This window comes from Pelecanus crispus, chromosome 21 (assembly GCF_030463565.1).
Source record: "Pelecanus crispus isolate bPelCri1 chromosome 21, bPelCri1.pri, whole genome shotgun sequence".
In the NCBI taxonomy this organism is placed as follows: domain Eukaryota; kingdom Metazoa; phylum Chordata; class Aves; order Pelecaniformes; family Pelecanidae; genus Pelecanus; species Pelecanus crispus.
Genome location: NC_134663.1, coordinates 5411170 through 5432771, shown reverse-complemented (window position 1 = coordinate 5432771; position 21602 = coordinate 5411170). Strand labels below are relative to the sequence as shown.

Here is a 21602-nt window from a genome sequence, read left to right as displayed (position 1 = left end):
TGGCTGCATGTGTAGCACGTGTGCAGGGTGCTCTGCCCAGTGAGTGTCCTGAGTGCAGCCCCTTCCCCCCCAATTACAAACAGTGAACCCCTTCTTTCTGTCCCCCCCAAATAAGTGTAGCCCTCCCTTTTTCCCCCACTTAGGGAATGCTGTGGCTGTTGATGTGTGTGTGTGTAGCTTTCCACTGTTGGGCACTGACTGTGCAGTCAGCGTGCTGACCTTGAGCTGTGCGAGTGGTTCACAGAGGAGCGCGCCCTCCCTTTGTGACAACAAAGAGCAGAGCTGCACGCAGGCAGCACTTATCTGTGCACACAGCACTTGGGCACTGGGGGTGTGTGCTTGCACGCCAAGCGCTGTGCGAATGTCTGTCCAGGTGGGAGGAGGGGAAACCCCAGGGCAGCCCTTGTTTTCTGACAGCTGGCCCAGCTCTGTGCATAGCACTTGCACAGCACTTGAGGTGGGGCTCAGTCTGTTGAGTACTGAGCTAAGGTGAGTATTAAGCAGGTACGCAGTGCTAATGGGACTTGCTGTGTGCGTGTGCACACAGAGCATGTGTCTTAGAGCCAACTCAGTGTACTGTGATAGTGCTTGTGTGACAGCTCTACACATTTATCAGTGTGCAGTCTGGTGCTGCACTTGACAGCTGAGCTGTGTGCTCAAAGGAGTGTGCAGCACGTGGTGTGAGCACACACCCCTTGTCCTGTGCACAAGCACTCACTCCCACACTTGGTGCTGTCTGTTGCAGGCACTGAGTGAGGAGATCAAGAGCATGCATGGACTGCGCATCTTCACCTCCACCCCCAAGCCCTGATGGTTGTGGTGCTGAGCAGTCAATAAAGGTGCCTGCAGGCACCTCTCACAGTGCTTGCTGCCTCCTGACAATAAAATTTCCCCAAGTGCTGTGTTTCCAATTAAGCACCTGTGCAGGGCTGGGGGACTAAAGGGGGGTGGGGGAAAGAAGAGCCACCTCCTCTTCCTCTGAAAGAAGAACAGGAAGGAGAAACTTTATTATTGCCTTGCCACACAGTAGGGTCCCTCCCTCAGCCTGACCACCAGAGCTACTCTTCCAGGCAGGGGCCAGCCGCTTCTTTTCCTCCCTCCACAATGCTGCTGCCAAAGGCAAGCTTGGCTCTTAAGTGCACCTCATCCAAAAATAAAAAAAGTGAGCTGCTTCTGCTGGTTGGGTTGGCCATGTGCAGTGTCCATGAGGCCAGAGGAAAACTTGGGCTCTGGGAGTAGAAAGCAGCAGCGCAGCACTTGAACTTCACCCCATGCCTGTGGGAAACAAAACTGCTCCGAGTCTGAGTCCCATCCTCAACCAGACTGCAGTTCTTGAGTTGAGCACGCAGCCTAGAAAACCAAGCAGGGTACACGGGCAAATCACCACAGCGCAGCCAACAACTTTGAAACAACACAGGCTGCTGCACGGTAGAAGCAGTGCTTGGCCTCTGAGACTGATGCCGCTCGGAGCGCTGCCTGGCATCTCGGGCTTGCGTCGCTGAAGGCGAAGCGTAGAAGTGGCTGGCGTACAAAGCAGAAAGGAACGAACGGCCAAAAGGGTCCTCTTGGGGAAAGTTTATCTGTCCTTGGAGCCCAGCTTCTCAATCAGTTCCTGCAGAGGAGCCAACTCCCGCCTGTCGATCAAGTTGAATTCCTGGCAGGGATAAAAAAAAAACAACCATCAAACACAAAAACTAAAGGCACATCTCAAAAAGCTGCTGTAAAACACATCTGGCCACCGTGCACGTGCTGGGAGCTCGCCACGTCAACACATACTGGCTCTGAGAGAAACACCAAACAGGCATTGCTGCAGCAGCTGCCACCTCTCCCATTTCGCTGCAGAGAAATTCTAACATTTCAAGACAACAAAACTTTTTCTGCCACAGTGCTGCTCTGCATGATGAGTCGCACGTGCGGTCGCAGAACAGGCTGTTAAAACACTGGCAAGGAAAAAAGAAAAAAAAAAAAACAACCCAGCACCACTGCTATTTCTGAGTTGATTCTTCAGGTACAAAACCCCCAAGTTCTCCTCTGAGCCTGGTTTCTTTTGCTGCAGAGCGACAGCTAAAACCTGAGAGGGAAGTTCCAGCATTTACAGCCAACTGGGCCACACTTCCTGCAAAAAAAAAAAAAAAACCACCCAAACCCCAGCGCCGCAGGTGCACGGTTCACATGGTACGTAGGGTGGGAGCGTATCCTCCAGCACGCACCACAGCTGTAGATGTTCAAAAGCGAGGAGGCTCTTAAAATCCAACTCCCTTTAAAAGCAAATGGGGAAAAGGAACCCCAGAGGCAAGCGACCGGCCACCGTTTCGCAACTCACCTGCACGAAGAAGATAAAGTGCTTGAAGGAGGTGTTGAGGTGGGCCTCCTCCTGCAGCCGCATGACGGAATCGAAGTGCTGGTGGTAGATGTGGGCGTACACACGGAACAGCCGCTTCAGGATCGTCTTGGCCACCGACATGAAGTTCTTGGGAAAAGGGACGCCTGAAACGCACCGACGCGCACAGATGAGTCCTTCGGTCCAAAGTACCAAAGTGAGACATCCCGCCACGAGGCCCCTTGCGTCGCACAGCCGTGCTTACCGATCTTTGAAGGGAAGAGCGTTTCGTCGTCCAGCTGGTCCTGCACCCACGTCATCAAGTAGTCGATGTACTTCGGAGCCGAGCACTTGATCGGCTTCTTTATGTTGGTGCCGTCCGCCCAGTGGTACTCATACCTGCGGGGAGAGGGAAGGAAAATAAATTCGTTGCTCCTAGAGGAAAAATTGCATTTTTGGGCCCCATGGCTTCCTCCTTATCTCATTAAGGAGCGATGCCGCAACGCCGCAACAGTCGTACTCCTCAAAAGCGAGGACAGCAGCGCTCTGCATTTCCGAGTTTCTCGAGCATAACGCACCAGAGTCAGAGTTAACACTTCCATCCTGACCGCTGCAGCAGGGTTTGACCCTCAAAAGTGAATTTCAGCTTTGCAGCAACCTCCTGCAACATCAACATTTCCTTAAAATGAGACAAAAACTGACAAAAAAGGGGAAGCATCGGGGCCATCGCCCACCATCTGAGTTAATTCGCCTATGGCCTTCAAACACCCTCCAGGAATTTGGCGCTCTCCCTCACACATGGCCAGCTTCCTGTCCCCGGGGCCGCACATCAGCCAAAGGCTTTCGGAAGCCGCCGTCTCAAATCGACACGCGTGCTTATCGATCCCACGGCTCCTCCGAACTGGGGCAGATGTTGACTCTGATGCCGTGCGACGACACAACCCGCTTTCTCTGTGATCTTTTGCAAAATCCTTCAAAAGCAGGGGGAAAAACCCCATGTTTCGACTGTCGCCTCTTGGCCAACGACAAGCAAAAACTAACAGTGCCATTTAAACAGGAAGCCGTTACAGGAAGTGTCCCCAAATATAGAAACGGGAACTTGCAATCTAGATAATTCTGGGTAGAAAAGCAGGGCAGGATGTTACACGGCACCCTACAAATACTGCCCACCAGCCAGACTCCATGCTGCTACCCCAAAAACCAAAGAGCCTCCAGCAACCTTCCAGATGAGATACGCTGCTGCAGCTTCACCTCGACAAAACACACAAGCGTGTAACCAACACACAATCTTCTCCTCATGGGTATACACACCTCCTAAAAACGACAAGGCGCCCCAAATACACCTTCGCTATTTCCTTTCCACATTCCACGACGCCCCGACCTTCTCTTACAAAGGTCGCACTACATCAGCTAGCACGCTCCCGAAAACCACTGCCCGCACAACCGGTGTGAACCGAGGGACGACAGCCCCTTAAACCGCGTCGGGATGACACGCGCGCACGCTTCGTGCCCTTTCACGGCCTGCGCCAGGATAAGCACGCTTCAGGCCAGGCCGAGTCAACGGGGCAGATGATACCGGCCTGGTTGCAGCGTAGAGATCGGTGGGACCCTGAAGACCCTTGGCCGTTCCCTACTGCGTGCACCAGCGTCTGTAAGCATGAGGTTCCCTTCCCAGCTTTAACTCCCTGCAAAAACAATGGCGTCGGGCTGCCCTCTCCTCCCTGCATGGCCACCGCACACGCCGTGCAGTAACCCAGCCCGAGCAGCAGCATTGTTAGGATCGCTCACGCTCAGAAAAACCACGCGACGGCCTCTCGGAGCACCGGCTCTGCGAGACAGCACGTCAAGAGGTTACTATAAGACTTTGACAGCAAGGCCAGATACTTCCAGTCAAGTTAGAGTGCTCATTTTCCTTAAAACAAACCATTTCAACAGCACACCTTCTCAGCTTCCAAAAAACATAGGGACCCGATTGACAGTGGGGAAAAAAGAATAAAAAAAGACACCCCCCCCCACTTCTTCTGGTCATATACTCAACACGCCACACAAACCGACAGCTACCGACACCACGCAGCCTCTCTAACGGACAGCGTGGCTTCACGCGCGGGTAAATGACACCAGAGGAGCACAATGCTGCACCTTGACCCAATCTGGACACCTCCCATCTCTTTTTAGCTTCTTTCTACGCACACTCGAGCAACTTGTGCACCCGCCTCCTTCCCCACATTTAAATTGCAGCCGTAGAACACAGTAAACTTCCTACCTTGGTCCTGCGGACATGACCGGACAGCTCGCCTCCGTGCAGAACTCCGTAATGGTCCCGTACAGCATGTTGATTTGGTTGAAGAAATCCACCGCTGGAAAGGAAACGCATCGAGTTTACTCAAAGCACAAACACGAAGCGGACCGGAGCACCGGTTCGCTCTCGTTCAGCTGACGCAGCCTCCGAGGATCGCCGTGGCAGGGGTGAACGTGCCGCAAAGCTCTCGGCAAAAACAAACATCCCCCTTCCGTACAACGTCACGTGGCCGATGACTTCGAGACATTTTGACCATCTAGGAACCTGAATCGCTCCATCAATTTTTCACCTTCTGGCTACTGCCCCTAGCCGATTTGCATGGCACAAAGTGCTACTTAGCCTTCCGTACGGACCTTGGAAATGACTGCTTTAGGTTCCAGGCACCTTTAAAAAAAAGACAGTACCTCAAAACCCAGATTGATTTTGATAATACAAGAGACCTTCCTTAGGTCAAACACTTGTGGCCTGTTTTCCATTCCTCAAAACTACTTCTTTCTCCTCTAACCTCCAAAGAAACAAAGTTCAAGGCCAGGGAGAACAACTGCTAAAAGCAAAATGAATTTGTAGCATTTGGCTTAAACTGTGCGTGCAGCCATAGAAAAATAGAAAAAAGAAAAATAAAAAGAAAAAGAAAAAGAAAGAAAGAAAATAGAAGCCAAAAAAGAAACTCCACAAACCTAGAGTTCAGGGGAAAATACAGTTTCACTTTTTTCCTGGACTATTTGCTGTGTCACCATTTTTGCAGCTGACAGCGCTAACTTTGCCATTCCAAATATCAATACTCGAGGCTTACTCCCCAGGACAAAAATAACCATTCACAAACCCAACCGCCTTTGCAAGTCTGAACTCAAAAAAACCCCACCCCGAAACCACAACGGCGCAGGTTTGTTTCTCGCTTTTTGCACGCTTCTGGAGCACAACACCCCTTCGACGCGGGACCCGTCTGCATATCACACTGCTTACTTTCCTTTTATCCCAACTCGGTTACTAAACAAAGCATGCCTGGGATAACAACGTCATTTGGGGAAGTTCTGAGTTCTTCTAAGGATAAAAACCAGAGATTTTTGGTTTTCCCACTCCACCTCTTTCCTAGGACTTACTGTTAACTGCGATCCACTCGTTAAGGTCCTCTCCCTCCGGCAACATAACTGCTTGTCTAAGGTTACCGCTCCCCAGAGTCGCTTCCGCATGTTTCAAGAGTTCATACTGATGGGAGCCTTCAGGAATATTCTTCTTGGGTTTGAATGTTTTCGAAGATCGACTCCCACTGACAAGAGAGAAAACGTTTCCAGTTAGTCCTTTAACAGCATTCCCTTCCCAGAAACATTTCCCATATTACCCCTCGCCATCTGATACTTTTAACCAGGGTGACGCCGGCTCTTCCCCATTTCCCCTGCCCTAGGGGCAAACAGATCTATGTGCGGGCCAAAGCGTTTCTGACAGCATCACAGAAAGAGCCGCCCGCATGCTTCCCTCTTTTGCCTACCCTTTTTAAAAAAAAAAAAATCACAGACATTCAGTGCAAAGGCCCCAAGGCTCATCAAGCAACAACTGCTTTCGATCACGGAAAGAAAAGCCCGCGCAACAGAACGACCTGCTGACCGCCGCTAGGTCAGTTTGACAGCAGCAAATATTAGGCACTGAGCACTCAAATGCACCGCAGGAAACGCCTTGCTAAAAATAGCGACTTAATAGGCTCTGGGCCCCCGAAATGCAAATCGTCATTGTAATCTTGCCTTGCTGCGTTGTACTGACAGCTGTGCTCAGCAGCCGAGCCATCGCACAACTCCTCGCCAAACTCCCCCCGTCCCTCCAACGGGGCTGCCGCAGCCTCGCGCCGAACAGCCAACGCTGCCAAAAACCGGACGAAGTTCGATACCTCTCAACCACAAAACATTTTAACTTTCAGACCCCGCCAACTCTCTGTTTCCAAGCGAGGATGATGCAAACAACAGGATGGCCAGGGCCCAAGCACGGCTCAGGGGAAACGGGCTCCGCCGGCGTGCGCCGCTCGGCATCGCCGGCGTCCTGCCCCCGCTGCACACAACCGGACGCGTTCGGCCGGCACACGCCTCGCGGCAGCTTCCTGGTGGCTGCAACCTTACGGCTTTGTACGGTCTCTTGACGTGCAACGCTCAGCACGGAAATGAGAGACCTTTAGATCTAGCTTGCTCTTAAACCAAGCCGCTGCGGCCGAAACGCAGGCCCAGCACGTCACCGACCCGAGGCAGAGGGTCCCGAAAGGCAGACTCGGCGCATCATCAACCCTAGAAGAGGCTCCCTGGCCCCTTATTCTGCCACAAAATGCCTCCAGTCCTCAGCCACAGCACCTACCAGGCCTTAAGAGCCAGGAGCTCTCTCACACTTCGAAGCACTTGCATCTACCACCCAGGTATGCAACAGCCCACCCCCTGCGGCTCGTTAAAGATGCATTTTTCACACCACACACCTGTAGGTCTACCACGTTAACACCATTCCCCCGGCAATCGGGCCCGCCCCACCTCACATGAGGGCAGCCCCACACACAAACACCAGTCAGCACCAAAAGCCAACACCACTTGCCCACAGATGTAGGGTAAGGTCCACCCAGGGGGAAGCCCCACACCCCCAGGACAAGGGGCTCCTCTTTTCTGCCTCACCCCGCACCCCCAAAGCCCCCTCCCGACTCCCAGGGCCTCCCCAGATTCCCCAGGGAAGCCCAACCCCTCAACTTCTCCCCACCTGGCAGGGATTTACCCTCACAAGCCAACCCCTCCCCAGTGCCTTTGCCCTAAAAACACCCCCAAAATGCTTCCCAGCCCCTCACACCCCCCCCAAAGCCCTCCCCCCCATAGCACTCACCCAACACGGGCACTCGGGCCCCCCTCTGCACCCCTGCTTGGGACCCCCCCCCCAAGGCACCCTCTCTCACCCCACTGCTGACCACCCCTTCTCCCCAAACCCACCGCACCCCTGGGGCGTACTCCCCAGGGCCTCCTCCCAAATTCTTCCTCAGCCCCTCGTGCATCCCCGGGGGCTCCTTCCAGAGCCTGCCCCCCTCCATACACGCCCAGGGCCCCCCCAAGCCCTCCTCAAGCCCCTCGTGAGCCCCCAGGGCCTCTGCCCAAAGCCACCCGGGGCCTTCCCCCTAAAGCTTCCCTCGGGAGCCCTCCCGTGCCTCACCACGAGGCCTTCCTCAGCTCCTGGCCACCGCTGGGGCCTCCGTCCCCCCAAAAAGCCTTCCTCGAAGCCTGGAACTTCCCTCAGGACCCCACCTCACCACGCCTTCCTCAAGCTCCCAAACCCCGCCAGCCCCAGGAACCCCCCCGGGGCCTCCCCAGGAGCCTTCCTCCCCCCCAAAACCCCTCAGAGGCCCAGCCCTCGAGGCCCCCCCAAAACCCCTCACAGGCCCAGCCCTCGAGGCCCCCCCCAAACACCTCTCACAGAGCGAGCCTCCCCAGAGCCCCCTCCCCAGAGCCCTTCCCCACCGAAGGCTCTCACGCAGCCCCTCCCAGGGCCTGCCCCGGGCCCGGGCACTCACAAGAGGAAGCTCATGGCGAGCGGGGCCGGCCCGGGCCGGGCTGAGGCGAGAGCGGCGCCGGCGGCTGCTCGCGCGCGGCCCCAGCTCCTGGCGGGCAGCGCCCGCCCCGCCCCGCCGGCAACTCTCGCGAGAGCTCGGGGCAAGGGGCGGGGCTCCGCGGGGAGGGGGCGTGGTGATAAGGGGCGGGGCATCGAGGGGAGGGGTTTTGCGGGGAGGGGGCGGGGCCTCGCGCGGCGCCGTCACCATGGCAACAGCGCCTGGGCCGAGGGCCGCGTGGGGCAGTGCCGGCCTCAGGCCCCCCAGCATGGGCCGGGGGACCCCCCATGGGCCCCCCAGCATGGGCCTGGGGATCCCCAACATGGGCCCCCCAGCATGGGCCTGGGGATCCCCAACATGGGCCTGGGGACCCCCCATGGGCCTGGGAACACCCCACGAGCCTGGGGACCCCCCACAGGCCCCCCAGCATGGGCCTGGGGACCCCCAACATGGGCCTGGGAACCCCCCACGGGCCCCCCAGCATGGGCCTGGGGACCCCCAAAATGGGCCTGGGGACCCTCAGAGCTGCCCCAACATGGGTCAGGGCACCCCCCCATGGGCCTGGGGATCCCCAGCATGGGTCTGGGGACACCCAGAGCCACCCCAACGTGGGCCTGGGGACCCTCCATGGGCCTAGGGACCCTCAAAGGCCCCTCCCTATGTGCATGGGGACCCCCCCATAGGTCTGGGGACCCTCAAAGTCCCCTCTCCATGGGCCTGGGGACCCCAGAGGCCCCCCCAAGCATGGGCCTGGGCACCCTTAAAGCTCCTCCCCATGGGCCTGGGCACCCCCCCACCATAGACCTTCCTCCCTCTGGGTCCCCCCCAACTCACAGGCACTTCCCACCCCCCCAACCCTCCCCCTCCCCACCACCACCTTATTTCAGCGCCTCCTTTTCAGCGTCGCACCAGGCCGGACCCGTACGCCCCATCCAGCCCCCCAGCCCAACTTTACAGCTGAAATTCCCCCCAAACATCCTCGAGTTTTTCGAACCCTTTTCCCAGAGCTGATTTCTGCAGGTTTTCACCCTTCTTTGCAGCTACGTGACCCCTCCAGCCCTTGTCTTAGCAAGGAGCTGCTGTTATTGACCTAAAAAAATTACTTTTAAAACTGTGGAGTGACCGTGGCTGCTCTAAACAAGTTAAAAACTAAAATAAACACCGTGAGGTAATTTTAGCTTGTGGCCAGGCTGCCTCCCGCAGCTCTCACAAGCGGCACGGCATGGAGCTGGCTCCGCTGGGACACGTCACGAGGCCGGCGGCTGCCCATCCTCGGTATTTATTTGACACTCAGGAAGGTATAAAAACCTCCCCAGACTTTACCAAGCACCTGAGTGACCTCAGGATAAACCTCCAAGGCTGCCTTTCATAGAATCGTGGAATCGTTTAGGTTGGAAAAGACCTTTAAGATCATCTAGTCTAACCAGTAACCTCACATTACCGAGTCCCCCACTAAACCAATTAAGAGTAGAGCAGCAATTTCATGTTTCCTGGCTTGGTGGCTGGATTATTTTTAATGAAAGTAAAAACTAGGAATCATGAAGGTTGGAAGGGATCTCTAAGATCATCATTCCAACATCACCCAACACCCCCATGCCCACTAAACCACGTCCCCAAGTGCCACCTCTGCCCATTTTTTGAACCCCTCCAGGGATGGGGACTCCCCCACCTCTCTGGGCAGCCTGGTCCAATGCTTGACAGCTCTTTCCATGAAAAAATTTTTCCTAATATCCAATCTAAACCTCTTAAGGAAAAAGCCACGCAGGGGACAGCTAAACTCACTCAGCACTGGTTCCCAAGGACTTACAGACTCTCCTTTTGCCTCTCCTCTGTACAGGTTTCTTGCTTCCTTCTCCACGATACCGGGGAGCATCGTTCACACCCGTCCCGACCTGATTCGGTGCCGTGGGCTGGCAGATACCACGCAGGATCTGTTAAAAAATAAATGAACAGCATTCAGCTTTGCGCAAAAGAATTTAATTATTCCACCCACAGGGAGCACAGCTAGAAACAGCGGAAAAATACAAACAGCGAGTGATGGCTCCCTCTCGCCGTCGACGGATAGCGATGGATGGCCGCCCCGCGCCTGCTCGCGTGGGGGATCCGGCTTCCCGTCCCGCTGTGCCGGGACTGCTCGGAGCTGGGAGCACCCGGAGCTGGGAACGCCTGGCTCAGCCCCTGGTTTTGTGATGCGTGAGGAGGAATGGGACGATACCAGCGACCTCCTGCAGTGAAAATCTCCCCTATTTTTTAGGAAGTGCCTGTCCTGGTGCGCGTACGCTTAGTCCCAAACCTAACCCTAACCCTAATCTCAATTTCAGTCCAGTTTTAGACGTATTGACAGTCCCGTATTTAATCTCATCCCGATACCAGATGCAAGCCTAGCCCTGACCCCAATCCCAGCCCTAACCCCAATCCCAGCCCTGACCCCATATTTAGCCCTAACCCTAATCCCAGTCCCCATCCCAGCCCCACTTCTACCCCAATCCCGTTTTCCCTCTCAGCCCTAATCCCACATTAAGCCCAACCCAGATCGCAGCCTTAAACCTGATCCCAGCCCTGACCCCTGACCTGACCCCTGACCTGACCCAGCCCTAATCCCAAACCCAGACCTGACCCCTGACCTGACCCCAGCCCCAGCCCTGACCCAGCCCTAATCCCGAGCCCAGCCCTGCTCCCTGACCTGACCCCAGCCCTGACCCCTGACCTGACCCCAGCCCCAGCCCTGACCCAGCCCTAATCCAGAGCCCAGCCCTGACCCCTCACCTGACCCCAGCCCTAATCCTGACCCCAGCCCCAGCCCTGACCTGACCGGAGGCCCCGCCCTCCCCCAGCCCCGCCCTCAGCCCCGCCCCTCGGCTGACGCAACCCGCATCCCCTCTCGCATCCCCTCTCTCGCCCCCCGCCCCGAGCCCAGCCAATGAACGCCGCCGTGCCCAATTAGGGAGGGGAAGCCCCGCCCATCTCCACCAATCACACTCCGCCTCTCTCCCTCTACCCCAATCGCAGCCAGGGAGCGCCGGCTCCGTCCCGCCCCCTCCCGCTCCGCCACCATTCACCTCCCGCCTCCGCGCCGCTCGCCGCGGCGATTGGCTCCCGCGGGCCGCGAGGAGGGGCGGGGCCGGCCCCGCGCTATATAAGGCGGCGGGCGGCGTGGAGAGTGACGCTGCCGTCTCCCGCCGCCGCTGCTATGGCGACCGCGCTCTGCCCGCTCCGCGCCCTCGGCCGCGCCGCGCTGCGGCCCCGCGGCCGCCGCCTCCACCTCAGCGCAACCAGGTACGGCCCGGCCCGGGAGAGGGGTTTATGTGGCGGGGGAAGCGCGGCCCGCCCGCCTCCCCCGCCCAATCCTGGCGCAGGGCGGGGGGGGGCCGGCCAGGCCCCCCCCACCCACCGGGCCTGGGTAGGCCCGGCCCCCCGCTGCCGGTACCGGGAATGAATGAGGCGGGCCCCCAGCGGCCGCCCCGGGCGGTGCAGGCTGATGAAATCCCGCTCCCGCCTTGCATGGCGTGTGCCGGGCTCCCCCCGCGCCCCCAGAGCGGCCTCCCGGGCTCCCCCCGCATTTCAGCGGTGCGAGAGGGCCCAGAGACCCCCGAGCGTCCCACCCGGCGCCCAGGCCGTGCACCCGCTGACTTCCCCCTGTGCCACCCCCCGTGGGTGTTGCTCTAAGGCACCCACACAGCCCCCGAGGGAGCCGCTGCTGCTCGGGTGCTTTGGTTTCACTGCTGCTCCCCACTCCAAACGGGGCTCCGAGCTCGAATTTCGGCTTCCCTGTAGCTCACGGGGGGGCTGGGGTGGTTGTCCCCATCCCCTGGTTCCCCAAGCTGGGCACCCTGGTCTCAGGCTTATGTAAGGGGAGGATTTCGGTAGGTTCTTGGTGTGAGGTGTCTCTGATTTAATGAATTATCCTTTCCCTAGCTTGCCAAGCACTTGTAATAATTCCTTTTACATCTACGTGGCTGTGTGGCGGCTTAGCGCAGGTTTAGCTCTGAAACTAAAATAAGAATCAGAGGGCCGGGCTGGTCGGGGATGGGTTTTTACTGGTTATTGCTAAATGGGTTTGTCTGGGGCGATGGCTGTTGGGGATGACGTAACGCTGAATTCCCAATAAATAGGGAAAAATGACTTATTTGGATACGTCAGGGATTAAGAAAGCACAAAAGATTGTTCTGCATCCCGAAGTATTTCGGCAAAAGGCTTTCCTACCTGGGATGGTGCCTTGCGGCTGCCCTGCGCAGGTGTGGGTCTGGAGCGGCTCTTGTGGTGGCTGTCCCCAGAGTGCCAGGGTCAGGACTGACTGTACCTAGAGAAGGTCGGAAAACAGCAGTGCTGGACTTCACGCGGATCCTGGTAGGAGGAGGGCGGCTGTATGCCAGGCGGCTGATGGATTTTTTTTTTTGAGGAGAAGCTGCAGCAATTCAGCTTGCTCGGGTTGGACGGTGTGGTGCAGGGAGGGTTGGAAACTGCACTCGGTGCTGTCGGGCTTTCTCCCGTGGGCCAGTTGTCTCCTGGATTCCTGTGGCAAGTTGAGTGGCTTGTGGAGTTGTGATGCATATTGCGTGGCGATTGCTGCAGAAATGGGCTGGTCCTTGCGATGCGGGAAGGCACCATAAATGACAGTAGCGCTGTGGGGAGCCCCTTTCCCTGCTCCGGCTCAGAGAAGGGAATAATCGGGCGAGTAAGGTGCTCGTCATGAGGCCTTGCAGCAAAGCAAGACTTAAATGCCGTAGTGAAGTCTAGACGTGAAGCTTGTGAAGGTGCATCTTCTTGCAAAGGGATTAGTGAATGACAATGATGTTCAAATAAGTTATGTGATGACCTGAAGAAAAAAACAAGCGTGAGTGGTGTGGACAGCCTGTTGTGAGCGGGGACTGGCAGCCGTGGCCTCCCAGCTAGCTGTAGGTCAAGCCAGCCTTTCTATATACTGCAGGGTGTCCAGTTGCCTGGAATGCATTTGGCAGTGACTGGATATTCCCGTTACCAATTTAGACCAGAGATGTATGCGAGGAGCTGTTCTGATGTGGTTCAAACGGGCAAATGTCCTTTCTACTCCAGCTCGACGCTGGAGTCTGTCAGAGGGGGTGAAACCGCGTCCCACAAGCCCAGCTTTAACAGCCTGGAGACACGACTGTAGCGGTGGCAGCAATTACTTGAGCAGGGGAGGGCGTGAGATGGGCTTGCGCAAGGTGCGTGCTGCGCTAGATGGGCCGACGGTCTCACTGAGGAATTTGTGGGGGATGAGGATCTCCGGGAACGGCACTTGGTACAGAAGCACGGCACGCTGTGCCTCCTGTGCTGTGTCTGAGCCAGAATTACTCGATAGACCTCTTTGGTGGTGGAAGCTCTGCTTAAGTGGAGCGAGTTCTGCTTTGTGTAAGCCCTCTGTAGTGAAGCTGTCATGCCTTCACAAGGAACGGATGACCAGCTCTTTAAAAATGGAACCTAATAGTATCTTAGCTTGAAACACACGCCAGGGCAATGGTACACATGGACTCCTGGCCTTGCAGAGAAGGATAGCGCGTACGCTTTCTCAGGCTGCGCAGAGAGCTTGGTCCCTCCGGCGGTCTTGTTTGCTGATCCCAGCTTTGGGCAGTAAACCGAGACTGAAATATGTGGCTTAACACGATTTGGCATCAAGGTGCAATAGGCTCCTACAGAGCTCAGCAAAAAAGCCTTTTCTGCCCTGGCTTGCAGTTGGCATCTGTTTTTCCTGGTCTGTGTTGCACAGAGCTTGGATTTGATGGTTGTAACGATGCTGACTGCTTTGGTAATGCTTTCTCTGTTGCAGAAGTGACGCGGTTGTGATTTCTGGGAAGAAGCTGGCCCAGCAGATCAGGCAGGAAGCCCGTCATGAGGTTGAGCAGTGGGTAGCAGCTGGAAACAAGAGACCTCACCTCAGCGTTGTTCTTGTCGGTGAAAATCCAGCGAGTCACTCCTATGTACTGAACAAAACCAAAGCAGCTACCGATGTTGGTATGTCTTCCACTCTGTTCCAAAAATGTGGAGCAAGCGACTGTTTTATCTTGCTTTAGTGGGGCTGCCCTCTACGCTGGGGGCTGGAGGAAGCTTTTTGGGATGCATCCATCTGGCAGCTCTTGCCCTCAGCTGCATGGCAGTCCTTGTTTGCCCCAGCATTTGCCGTGACTTTTGGCTGCCTTCGCTGTTGTACTGGGATGTAGTTAAACAACACAGTTCACGAGTGCATTGTGCCATTTGACTCCTTTAGGGCAACGTCAAGCTCCGCAGTTTGGATTTGCAGTTTTTCTGAGGCCGTATAAAGCACAGACAGGGCTCTGATTTGCTTTCTTTCCTCAACTGCCTGAGATGCAATCATTGTTCAGCAGCCTTGCTACCCCGTGACTCCTTCCAGTCTTGCAAGCTGAGGTCCTGCTTGGTGTTCAGCCAAGTATGCTTCTGGAGAAAATGTGCTGAAAGGGGCTAGGGGGGCAATAAATGGCTTCATTTCTCCTTGGGTTCCATGCTGCTGAAGCCTAAAAAATCTCAGCTCCAAAGAATGCTAACAACCCCTTCTTCCTGTGTCAGGAGGGACCGCAGGACGTGCGGTTCCATCTTCATCATAGCACACCTTGGTTGGGTTTCTCCAAGCCCTGCCTGCACTTGGAGGGTCTCTGCTTTCAAATAGTCTTTCTCAGGTCATTAGACCGATACTAATGGTCTTAACCATAAGTCACAAGACTTGTGAAGGTCTCAAGCCTGGACGGTGCTCGTGGTTACACAAAGCATACAATCCTTGGTGTGTGCCTGTCAGATTTGGTAGAGCAATGAAACAGGGCAGCTTAAATTCACATAGGATTAAGAAAGTTGCCCTCCCACTTGTGTACACGTGGCTCTCTAATGTGGCGCTCTCAATGATTGCGCAGGAATCAGCAGTGAAACAATCCTCAGGCCGGCTTCTATTACTGAAGAGGAGCTACTGGAGTTGATCAGCAAACTCAACAATGACGCCAATGTGGATGGCCTGCTAGTGCAGCTTCCTTTACCCGGTGAGTAGCTAGATTTCCATCCGTTTCATTTTTACATAAAGCTTTTAAGGGTTTGTACGTGCCAGAAGGAGTAGCAGCACAGGGGCTATCCCGTGACACGGACACGAGAGGTGGCACTCTGCCACGATGCGGCTTAAAGAAGTTGATGCAGCTACTCCATCACACAGCTGCCTGTATGAGTTAGGTCACTGGGTGTCATGGAAATCTATTCTTGTGTAGGGAGTATTGGCTTCCAGAGCCAGAAGCTTGAACTTGGTTGTGACACTGAGGCTGCTTAAAAAATACCCTCTCGGCCTTAGCGATGCTGTGGTCCCAAAGTGGTTCCAGTCCCCTTCTGCTGGGAGCTGTTAGCCTCGAGCTTGCTGCAAGTCTTGAGTAGCTTCAAGCTTCCAAACTCTGAAGGAGCAAGTCAGGGCTCTGGCTGACTGCAAAGAGCAGGTTTTTGGCTGATCCCTAGGCTTAAAGCTTTTTGTTCTCTTCCAGAACATATCGATGAGCGCAGGATTTGCAACGCTGTGAATCCAGACAAAGATGTTGACGGCTTTCATGTGATAAACGTGGGGCGCATGTGCCTCGACCAGTACTCCATGCTGCCAGCTACCCCGTGGGGGGTGTGGGAGATCATTAAGAGAACTGGTAAGCTGCTGCAGTATTTGGCTGCTGTCTGGCATAAACTCCAGCTTGTCTTTGTCTTAAGACTCCATCTTGTCCTCTGCAGGCATCCCAACGCTGGGGAAGAACGTGGTGGTGGCTGGCAGGTCGAAGAACGTGGGCATGCCCATCGCCATGTTGCTGCACACGGATGGCAGGCACGAGCGCCCGGGAGGTAGGGGCTTGGCAGCCTCGGAGCCTGCGTGCCAGGCAGCTGTGGAAGGAAGCCCTCAGCCCCTCACGCTGGCCTCTTCGGGCTCCTAAACCAGTCCCAGGAGCACCCTAGGGACTCGGGGCCCGTCACGTGGGCTGTGGTCAAGGCTGAGGAGTTAACTCCGCACGTAATCATTCTTGTGATGTTTCGGAGCCTTCTTCAGTGAGGCCTTGTCCTCTTCCATCCCAGATCCCTCACTCTGACTTTGTAGGCTGTTCCCTGGGGTTGTCATCAGGCTCTGATGTTCCCAATAAACACACGGGTGGGTCTTGAAGGGGAAGATTTGGCAAGTGGCTGGGTTTGGGTATCACATGTGAATTAAAGCTCCATGTAACCCTCTCGCAGGCGATGCCACGGTCACAATATCCCACCGCTACACTCCCAAGGAGGAGCTGAAGCAACACACAATCCGTGCCGATATTGTGATAGCGGCAGCAGGTAAGACCCGACTCTGACAGCACGGGCAAGGCACACGGAGGGTTTCCGATGGGAATCCTTGCTTGCAGGAGATGATCCTGTTGGTATGGAATGTCCTGGGGGCCTCCCTATCTGAAGCAGCTCTGGCAGCGTAGGAGAGTGGTGGTAGGAGAGTCTGGTGCTGTCGGCAGCTGCCGTAGGCGAGGGCTAGGACAGCGGGTGAGGGGCTGTTTGAGCCAGCCAGTTTATCTGTGATTAAGCCTAGGAGCTGCTTGCTTGATCTCCCTAGCAGAGCTGTTTGTAGCTCTGCCTTTGAAATGTAAAATAACATCTGGCAGGAGGGCTTGGTAGGCCAGCAAGCACCTGATCAGCTCTAGAGAACAGCTACAGGTGGGCTCTGTTACACATGCAGTTCTGTATTTATGTGGGGAGGAGAGGAAAAAAAATAGCGAGATTGCATCTGCTTACCGAGAGACAGTCAAAATGCTGAGGGATGGCTGCAATGGCATCTTGGGAGCACAAGGAATCGCTCGGAGGTGTGCTCTTCTCTGGGCTGCACCCTTGGCACGGAGGCAGTTCAGCAGAGGAGTTGAGCTGATTTGGGGGTGTCAGTTTGGCAGCAGAAGCTGGCTGGGAGCCTGTGCGGAGGGAAGAGAGAAAATGTTGGTTGGCCATGGGGTGTGAAGAGATAAGGTGCTGGAAGGATTAGAAGTGGTGTCGGTGCATGTAACGATGGTGGCAGTGCTGCTGGCAGATAAGACGTGTGACTCGCCAAAGGTGGTCGGCAGGCCAGAGGAAGGCTCGCGTGGAAGAGTTAACGAAGCGGAGGTGGGAATGAGTCCCTCGGCTTGGTCGGCTGAGGAGGCACTCGCTATCTGGCAGAACCAGACGCACACCCCACCCTGAACGGGCAGCTTAGCCACAAGCCGCGGCTCCCCACCCCATCACGCTGGGGGTTTTGCAGCCCCTGGGTGAAGCCGGTGCCTCTGCCAAGCTGGGTTGCGGTGGTCTCGGACGCTCCTCCAACTTGCTGACTTAGCGCCGGGGCAAAAACGTTGATGGAGCTGCGTGAACAAACATGGCCATGGACTTCAAAGGCAAGGTTTAAGGTTTCAACTTGAGGAGGATGCGGTGGGCCCAGCTGCTCTGCCGGAACTCTTGCTGGGGCTGGATTCCAGTTCTTTACACTCCGAGGTTATCAGTAAACCACTCAAATTCCTGACTGAGCGGAACATTGAGGAGTAGCGCTGGGTTGTGCAACTGTGGGTAGACTTGCATTTCACAAACGATAGAATCGTTTAGGTTGGAAAAGGCCCCTAAGATTATCAAGTCCAACCATTTTGTGAGGCAGGAAGGCCCAGGTGGGTCAAAACGTAATGTGAAGATGGGGTGGGGGGGGCAGGGGGGCCTTTTAGCACCACCATGAGCGTGCGGTTCTGTTTTCCTGCAGGCATACCCAACCTGATCACGGCCGACATGATCAAAGAAGGAGCTGCAGTTATCGACGTGGGGATAACGAGAGTGCAGGATCCTGTCACTGCCAAATCGAGGCTGGTCGGGGATGTGGATTTTGAAGGTACGGAAAGGCTCTGCATTTGGTTCCATTAAACGTGAAGGGGGCTGAGAAGGGGAGGAGACAGTCCCGGTTCACGTGGCTGAGCAGATGCAAACCGACGTTTGCGTTCTCTTGCTCGGTGCATCCAATGTTGTGCCATAGGCGAGGGTCCCGCCTTCCTGCAATACACCACGGGAAAGCTGTATGCTGCAAGGCAGAGGAGGCTCGCCCCGAGTCTAAGCAGTTGGGTTGCTTCGCCTCTACTCCAATTCATCGCTCATACTCCTGCTTTTAAATAAAAAACACGCAGAACTTACCTTCTGGCTTGCTATTCACTGGCCTCGCTCACCACTTAGCTGCTGCGATGAGCCCCGCACCTCCGGGTGCCTGGCGGAAGGTGCTGGAACCTCCTCCTGCAAAAAGAGAGAGGGCGGCTGGTCGGACTGTTAGTACTTCATCGTGGATGCCCTCAAGGGCACGTGCGAAGCCCACCTCTAGTCTTGGACTTGACATTTCTGTGCTAGAAATCCAGCTATTGGACCATGTGCTTTGCTTTTCTCCCCCCTCCAGCTTGGGCTTTGCAGTTAGGCTTGCTCAGTCGCAGGGATGGACTGGCAGGCTCTGTCCTGCCCTGGCTAATGGGTGGGGAAAAAAGTCCACCTTGAGACACTTGTATTCCTTAGCTGGCGATCCTGAAGGAATTTGAGCAATGGTAAACTTGTTATGGCTTCTGGGCTTGCATGCTAAGCTCCAGCTTCCCTTCCTGCAGGGGTGAAGAAGAAAGCCAGCTACATCACGCCGGTCCCCGGGGGGGTCGGGCCCATGACAGTTGCCATGCTGATGAAGAACACCATCATCGCTGCCAAGAAGGTGTTGAAACCCAAAGAGCTGGAAGCATTAACCGCTTAACGTGGGACTCCTAGCACTGAAAACGACATTCCAAACTGAATCCCAAACAGGCCGACAGAAAATGCAATATTTTTATTTATTGTATTGGGAGTGGAGTTTCCTATTCCGAGGTTGTAGCTATTTATTGGAAGCTGAAGCATACGCACGTTAGCCGTGCTAAGGTGTAAGCGTTACACTCCTGGCCTGCTCACGCTAGCGAAGCTGCTTTGTGCTTAAGCCAGCTCTCCTAGGAAGCCGGCCCTGCTCTGCAGGGACCGGGCAGCGGTCGGGCTCCTGGGTGCGCAGCTGCGCCGGGAGCTCGCCGTGCCGTTAGCAATCCCATGGGAGGCAGAGCGCCGCTCCATGGTGCAAAAGCAACGGCCTTCGCAGTTCTGTTCTCGCAGATGCTCAGTCTGCCCGGACTGCTTGCGTTTGACTCACACTATTGTCTTCTACTCAACGCTGGATGCTTAGTTTGAGTTAAGCTCTTCTGTAGAAGAAGTTTCTTTGGGAAAAAAGCCATAAGCCTGCTCTCAGCCTGTCTGGGGCCCTGGCCAGCAGCAGATCTGTTGTAACTTGTTCTTCTAGTGTGCAGCTAAGCTGGTGGTCGGTGGGGTTTTTTTGTTTGGGTTTTTTTTTTTTTGCTATTTGGATGGTAACTTTTAAAAGCCTTTTTTTCTAACCAAAGAACAAGGGGCCGGGGGGCTGTTGGTCACACGGGAAGTTTCCTGGACTGTATTGTGAAGTGTGCAAGTACTTAGTGAGCAATGCAGGTAACTAAATATTAAAGTATGAGAGGAGAAAAAGAAAAAGAGCCTCTTCTGTCCTTGAATTATTCCTAAGCACATTTTTCACTTCTCCCAGAGAAGGAGAGCTGCCCCCAGCAACAGTTTATTAAAGCACTTGTGATACAAGCTCCGTCTCATCCCCACAGAACCGGGTTAGGTCTGGCTTTTTCCCTGAGTTTAGCTAAGACACAACTGCTGCATGCATCACCAGCTCAGCTTAGACCCAAGATGGTCTCTTACTCTCATGCCTGAACAAAACCTGTTCAGCTTCCTGCCTCTGTTCCTACATCAACATGACAGTAAAATCTTAATCCTCTAATGCGTTTATTTGCAAGTTCTAATTATCCACTGAACATGCACCTTACCTGAGGTTGCGATGCCGCGGGCAGGATGGAAAAACTTACACGCAGAATTGTTTGCGGGCAGCGAGGTAAGTCCTGGCCTCCTTCCTCTTGGCATATTCCCTGGAAAGACTGATCCCACCTTTCTGGGAACGGTTTGTCCTGATGCTAAAGGGCTGTTGCTGGAGGCACCGGGTGAGTCGGCGCTAACCCCGCACGCATGGCAGGGCGTCAAAATGCTAAACGAGGGGGAAGGCAAGCTGAGGTTCGAGGGCTCTGTGCCAGAAACACACTAAGAGCTGAGACTCATTGAAAGGAGGTTTATTGGGTTGTATCACCGATAAATACAAAATGGCTAAAGTGGTACTGTGATGGAGGTGGCAGATCCGAGCCGCTCCGCTGTTTTCATATACAAAAAGTATAAGCCACGTGTGAACCTTGCAAAATGGACAAATGTAGTCAAAACAAGCCGGATGCTAGAGTGGCTTCAGCTCTATGAAACATCTACCACAGTCCACAAAGCCTTTCCGGGGACGTCGTGGAGTAGAGCTGATGTACTGGATAAAGCAAATTAACCCATTTGATTAAAATCGTAAGCCTACCTGTACCACACTTCAGCTACCACACAGGAGATCGGTACAAAACGCTACAAACCGGACGCAATGCGTTCAAGTTGCAATAGTTCTGCACGTGAATGTCAAGCCACGCGGCTCTCACTTAAGTGGTGACGGGAGCAACACTGTGGTGGTTGTCTCGCCACGTTTCCCCGGGAGGTGTACTTGAACCAGAACAAATTGCTATAAATAGGAAACTGCATCCAGGTCTTTGTTGGACTCGACTATTTACAGAGAACTGGGATCTGTCCCACGCAAACGTTCAGACCAGTTGCAATATTTAACTGGCATCCCAGAAACCCCCGTACAGCTCGTATAAATACCGCGTAGGCTGCTTCTGCTCAGGGGAAGGGTTGGGGCTCTGTGAGGCTTGAAATAGAGCAAAAAAAATAATCCATGTAGCAAAAATGAGCAAAAGATTTGAGAGTGTTGCTTCAGCCCAGTGTTTCTACACCGCAGCTGGGCTTAGGCCATGGAAGGAAAAAAAAAAAAAACCTTTAAAAGCCTCATCACTGCCCTGGCACTGCTGGAAAAAAAAGTGGTGAGAGCTGCGCAGAGCCAAACCGAGCTCGGTGCCTGTGCTGGCTCCTGACCCGCTCCTTTCCCGGAGGACCCAAAGGCAGCGGCGGGTGGGAAGAACCCTTCGCGGAGCCGGAATGCCGACCAAGCGGGGAGCTGCTGGACGCCAGCCCAAAAGCACAGGTGGGTAACGCGGCGGGGGACACGCGGGCTCTCCCCTCCCTGTCACCAGCCGCTTGCTGTTGAACCGCGCGCGAATAACCGGGATCGAGGAGCTAAAGCGGGCGCAAAGCCCCCTGTGCAGGGGCTGGGCAAGCAGAGCAGGCTTCCCGTTGCCGTGGCTTGGACCGGCGTCCTCCTGCCAAGGCACAGCCAGATGCACCATCCCCTTCACGAAGCGAGACTCCCCAAGAGCCGCATTGTGATTTCAGGGACTGGG

General features: G+C 55.2%; 2 protein-coding genes across 2 annotated transcripts; one reads left to right on the top strand and one right to left on the bottom strand.

The window, feature by feature from the left end:
* Positions 1 to 979: 979 nt before the first annotated feature.
* On the bottom strand, positions 980 to 8189 carry MOB1A (MOB kinase activator 1A). The gene is made up of 6 exons (XM_075724224.1): positions 8140 to 8189; positions 5720 to 5886; positions 4584 to 4677; positions 2586 to 2719; positions 2324 to 2487; positions 980 to 1654 (listed from the first exon to the last, which is right to left on the bottom strand). Exons 1-6 carry the CDS (start codon positions 8151 to 8153, stop codon positions 1577 to 1579), a joined length of 651 nt encoding a protein of 216 aa, XP_075580339.1. The 5' UTR covers positions 8154 to 8189; the 3' UTR covers positions 980 to 1576.
* Positions 8190 to 11365: 3176 nt separating this feature from the next.
* Positions 11366 to 19608, top strand: MTHFD2 (methylenetetrahydrofolate dehydrogenase (NADP+ dependent) 2, methenyltetrahydrofolate cyclohydrolase). The gene is made up of 8 exons (XM_075724223.1): positions 11366 to 11451; positions 13961 to 14145; positions 15054 to 15176; positions 15660 to 15812; positions 15895 to 16002; positions 16387 to 16479; positions 17909 to 18034; positions 18783 to 19608. Exons 1-8 carry the CDS (start codon positions 11366 to 11368, stop codon positions 18920 to 18922), a joined length of 1014 nt encoding a protein of 337 aa, XP_075580338.1. The 3' UTR covers positions 18923 to 19608.
* Positions 19609 to 21602: the final 1994 nt, after the last annotated feature.

What these genes read in the sequence shown, in the direction of transcription:
- MTHFD2 (XM_075724223.1), top strand. Translation starts at nt 11,366, where the DNA reads ATGGCGACCGCGCTCTGCCCGCTCCGCGCCCTCGGCCGCGCCGCGCTG. An exon ending in GGAGATCATTAAGAGAACTG is followed by an intron (nt 15,813 to 15,894) that starts GTAAGCTGCTGC and finishes TGTCCTCTGCAG; the next exon opens with GCATCCCAACGCTGGGGAAG. An exon ending in TATTGTGATAGCGGCAGCAG is followed by an intron (nt 16,480 to 17,908) that starts GTAAGACCCGAC and finishes GTTTTCCTGCAG; the next exon opens with GCATACCCAACCTGATCACG.
- MOB1A (XM_075724224.1), bottom strand. An exon ending in GTCATGTCCGCAGGACCAAG is followed by an intron (nt 2,720 to 4,583) that starts GTAGGAAGTTTA and finishes CTCTCCCCGCAG; the next exon opens with GTATGAGTACCACTGGGCGG. An exon ending in GCTCTTCCCTTCAAAGATCG is followed by an intron (nt 2,488 to 2,585) that starts GTAAGCACGGCT and finishes GGTGCGTTTCAG; the next exon opens with GCGTCCCTTTTCCCAAGAAC.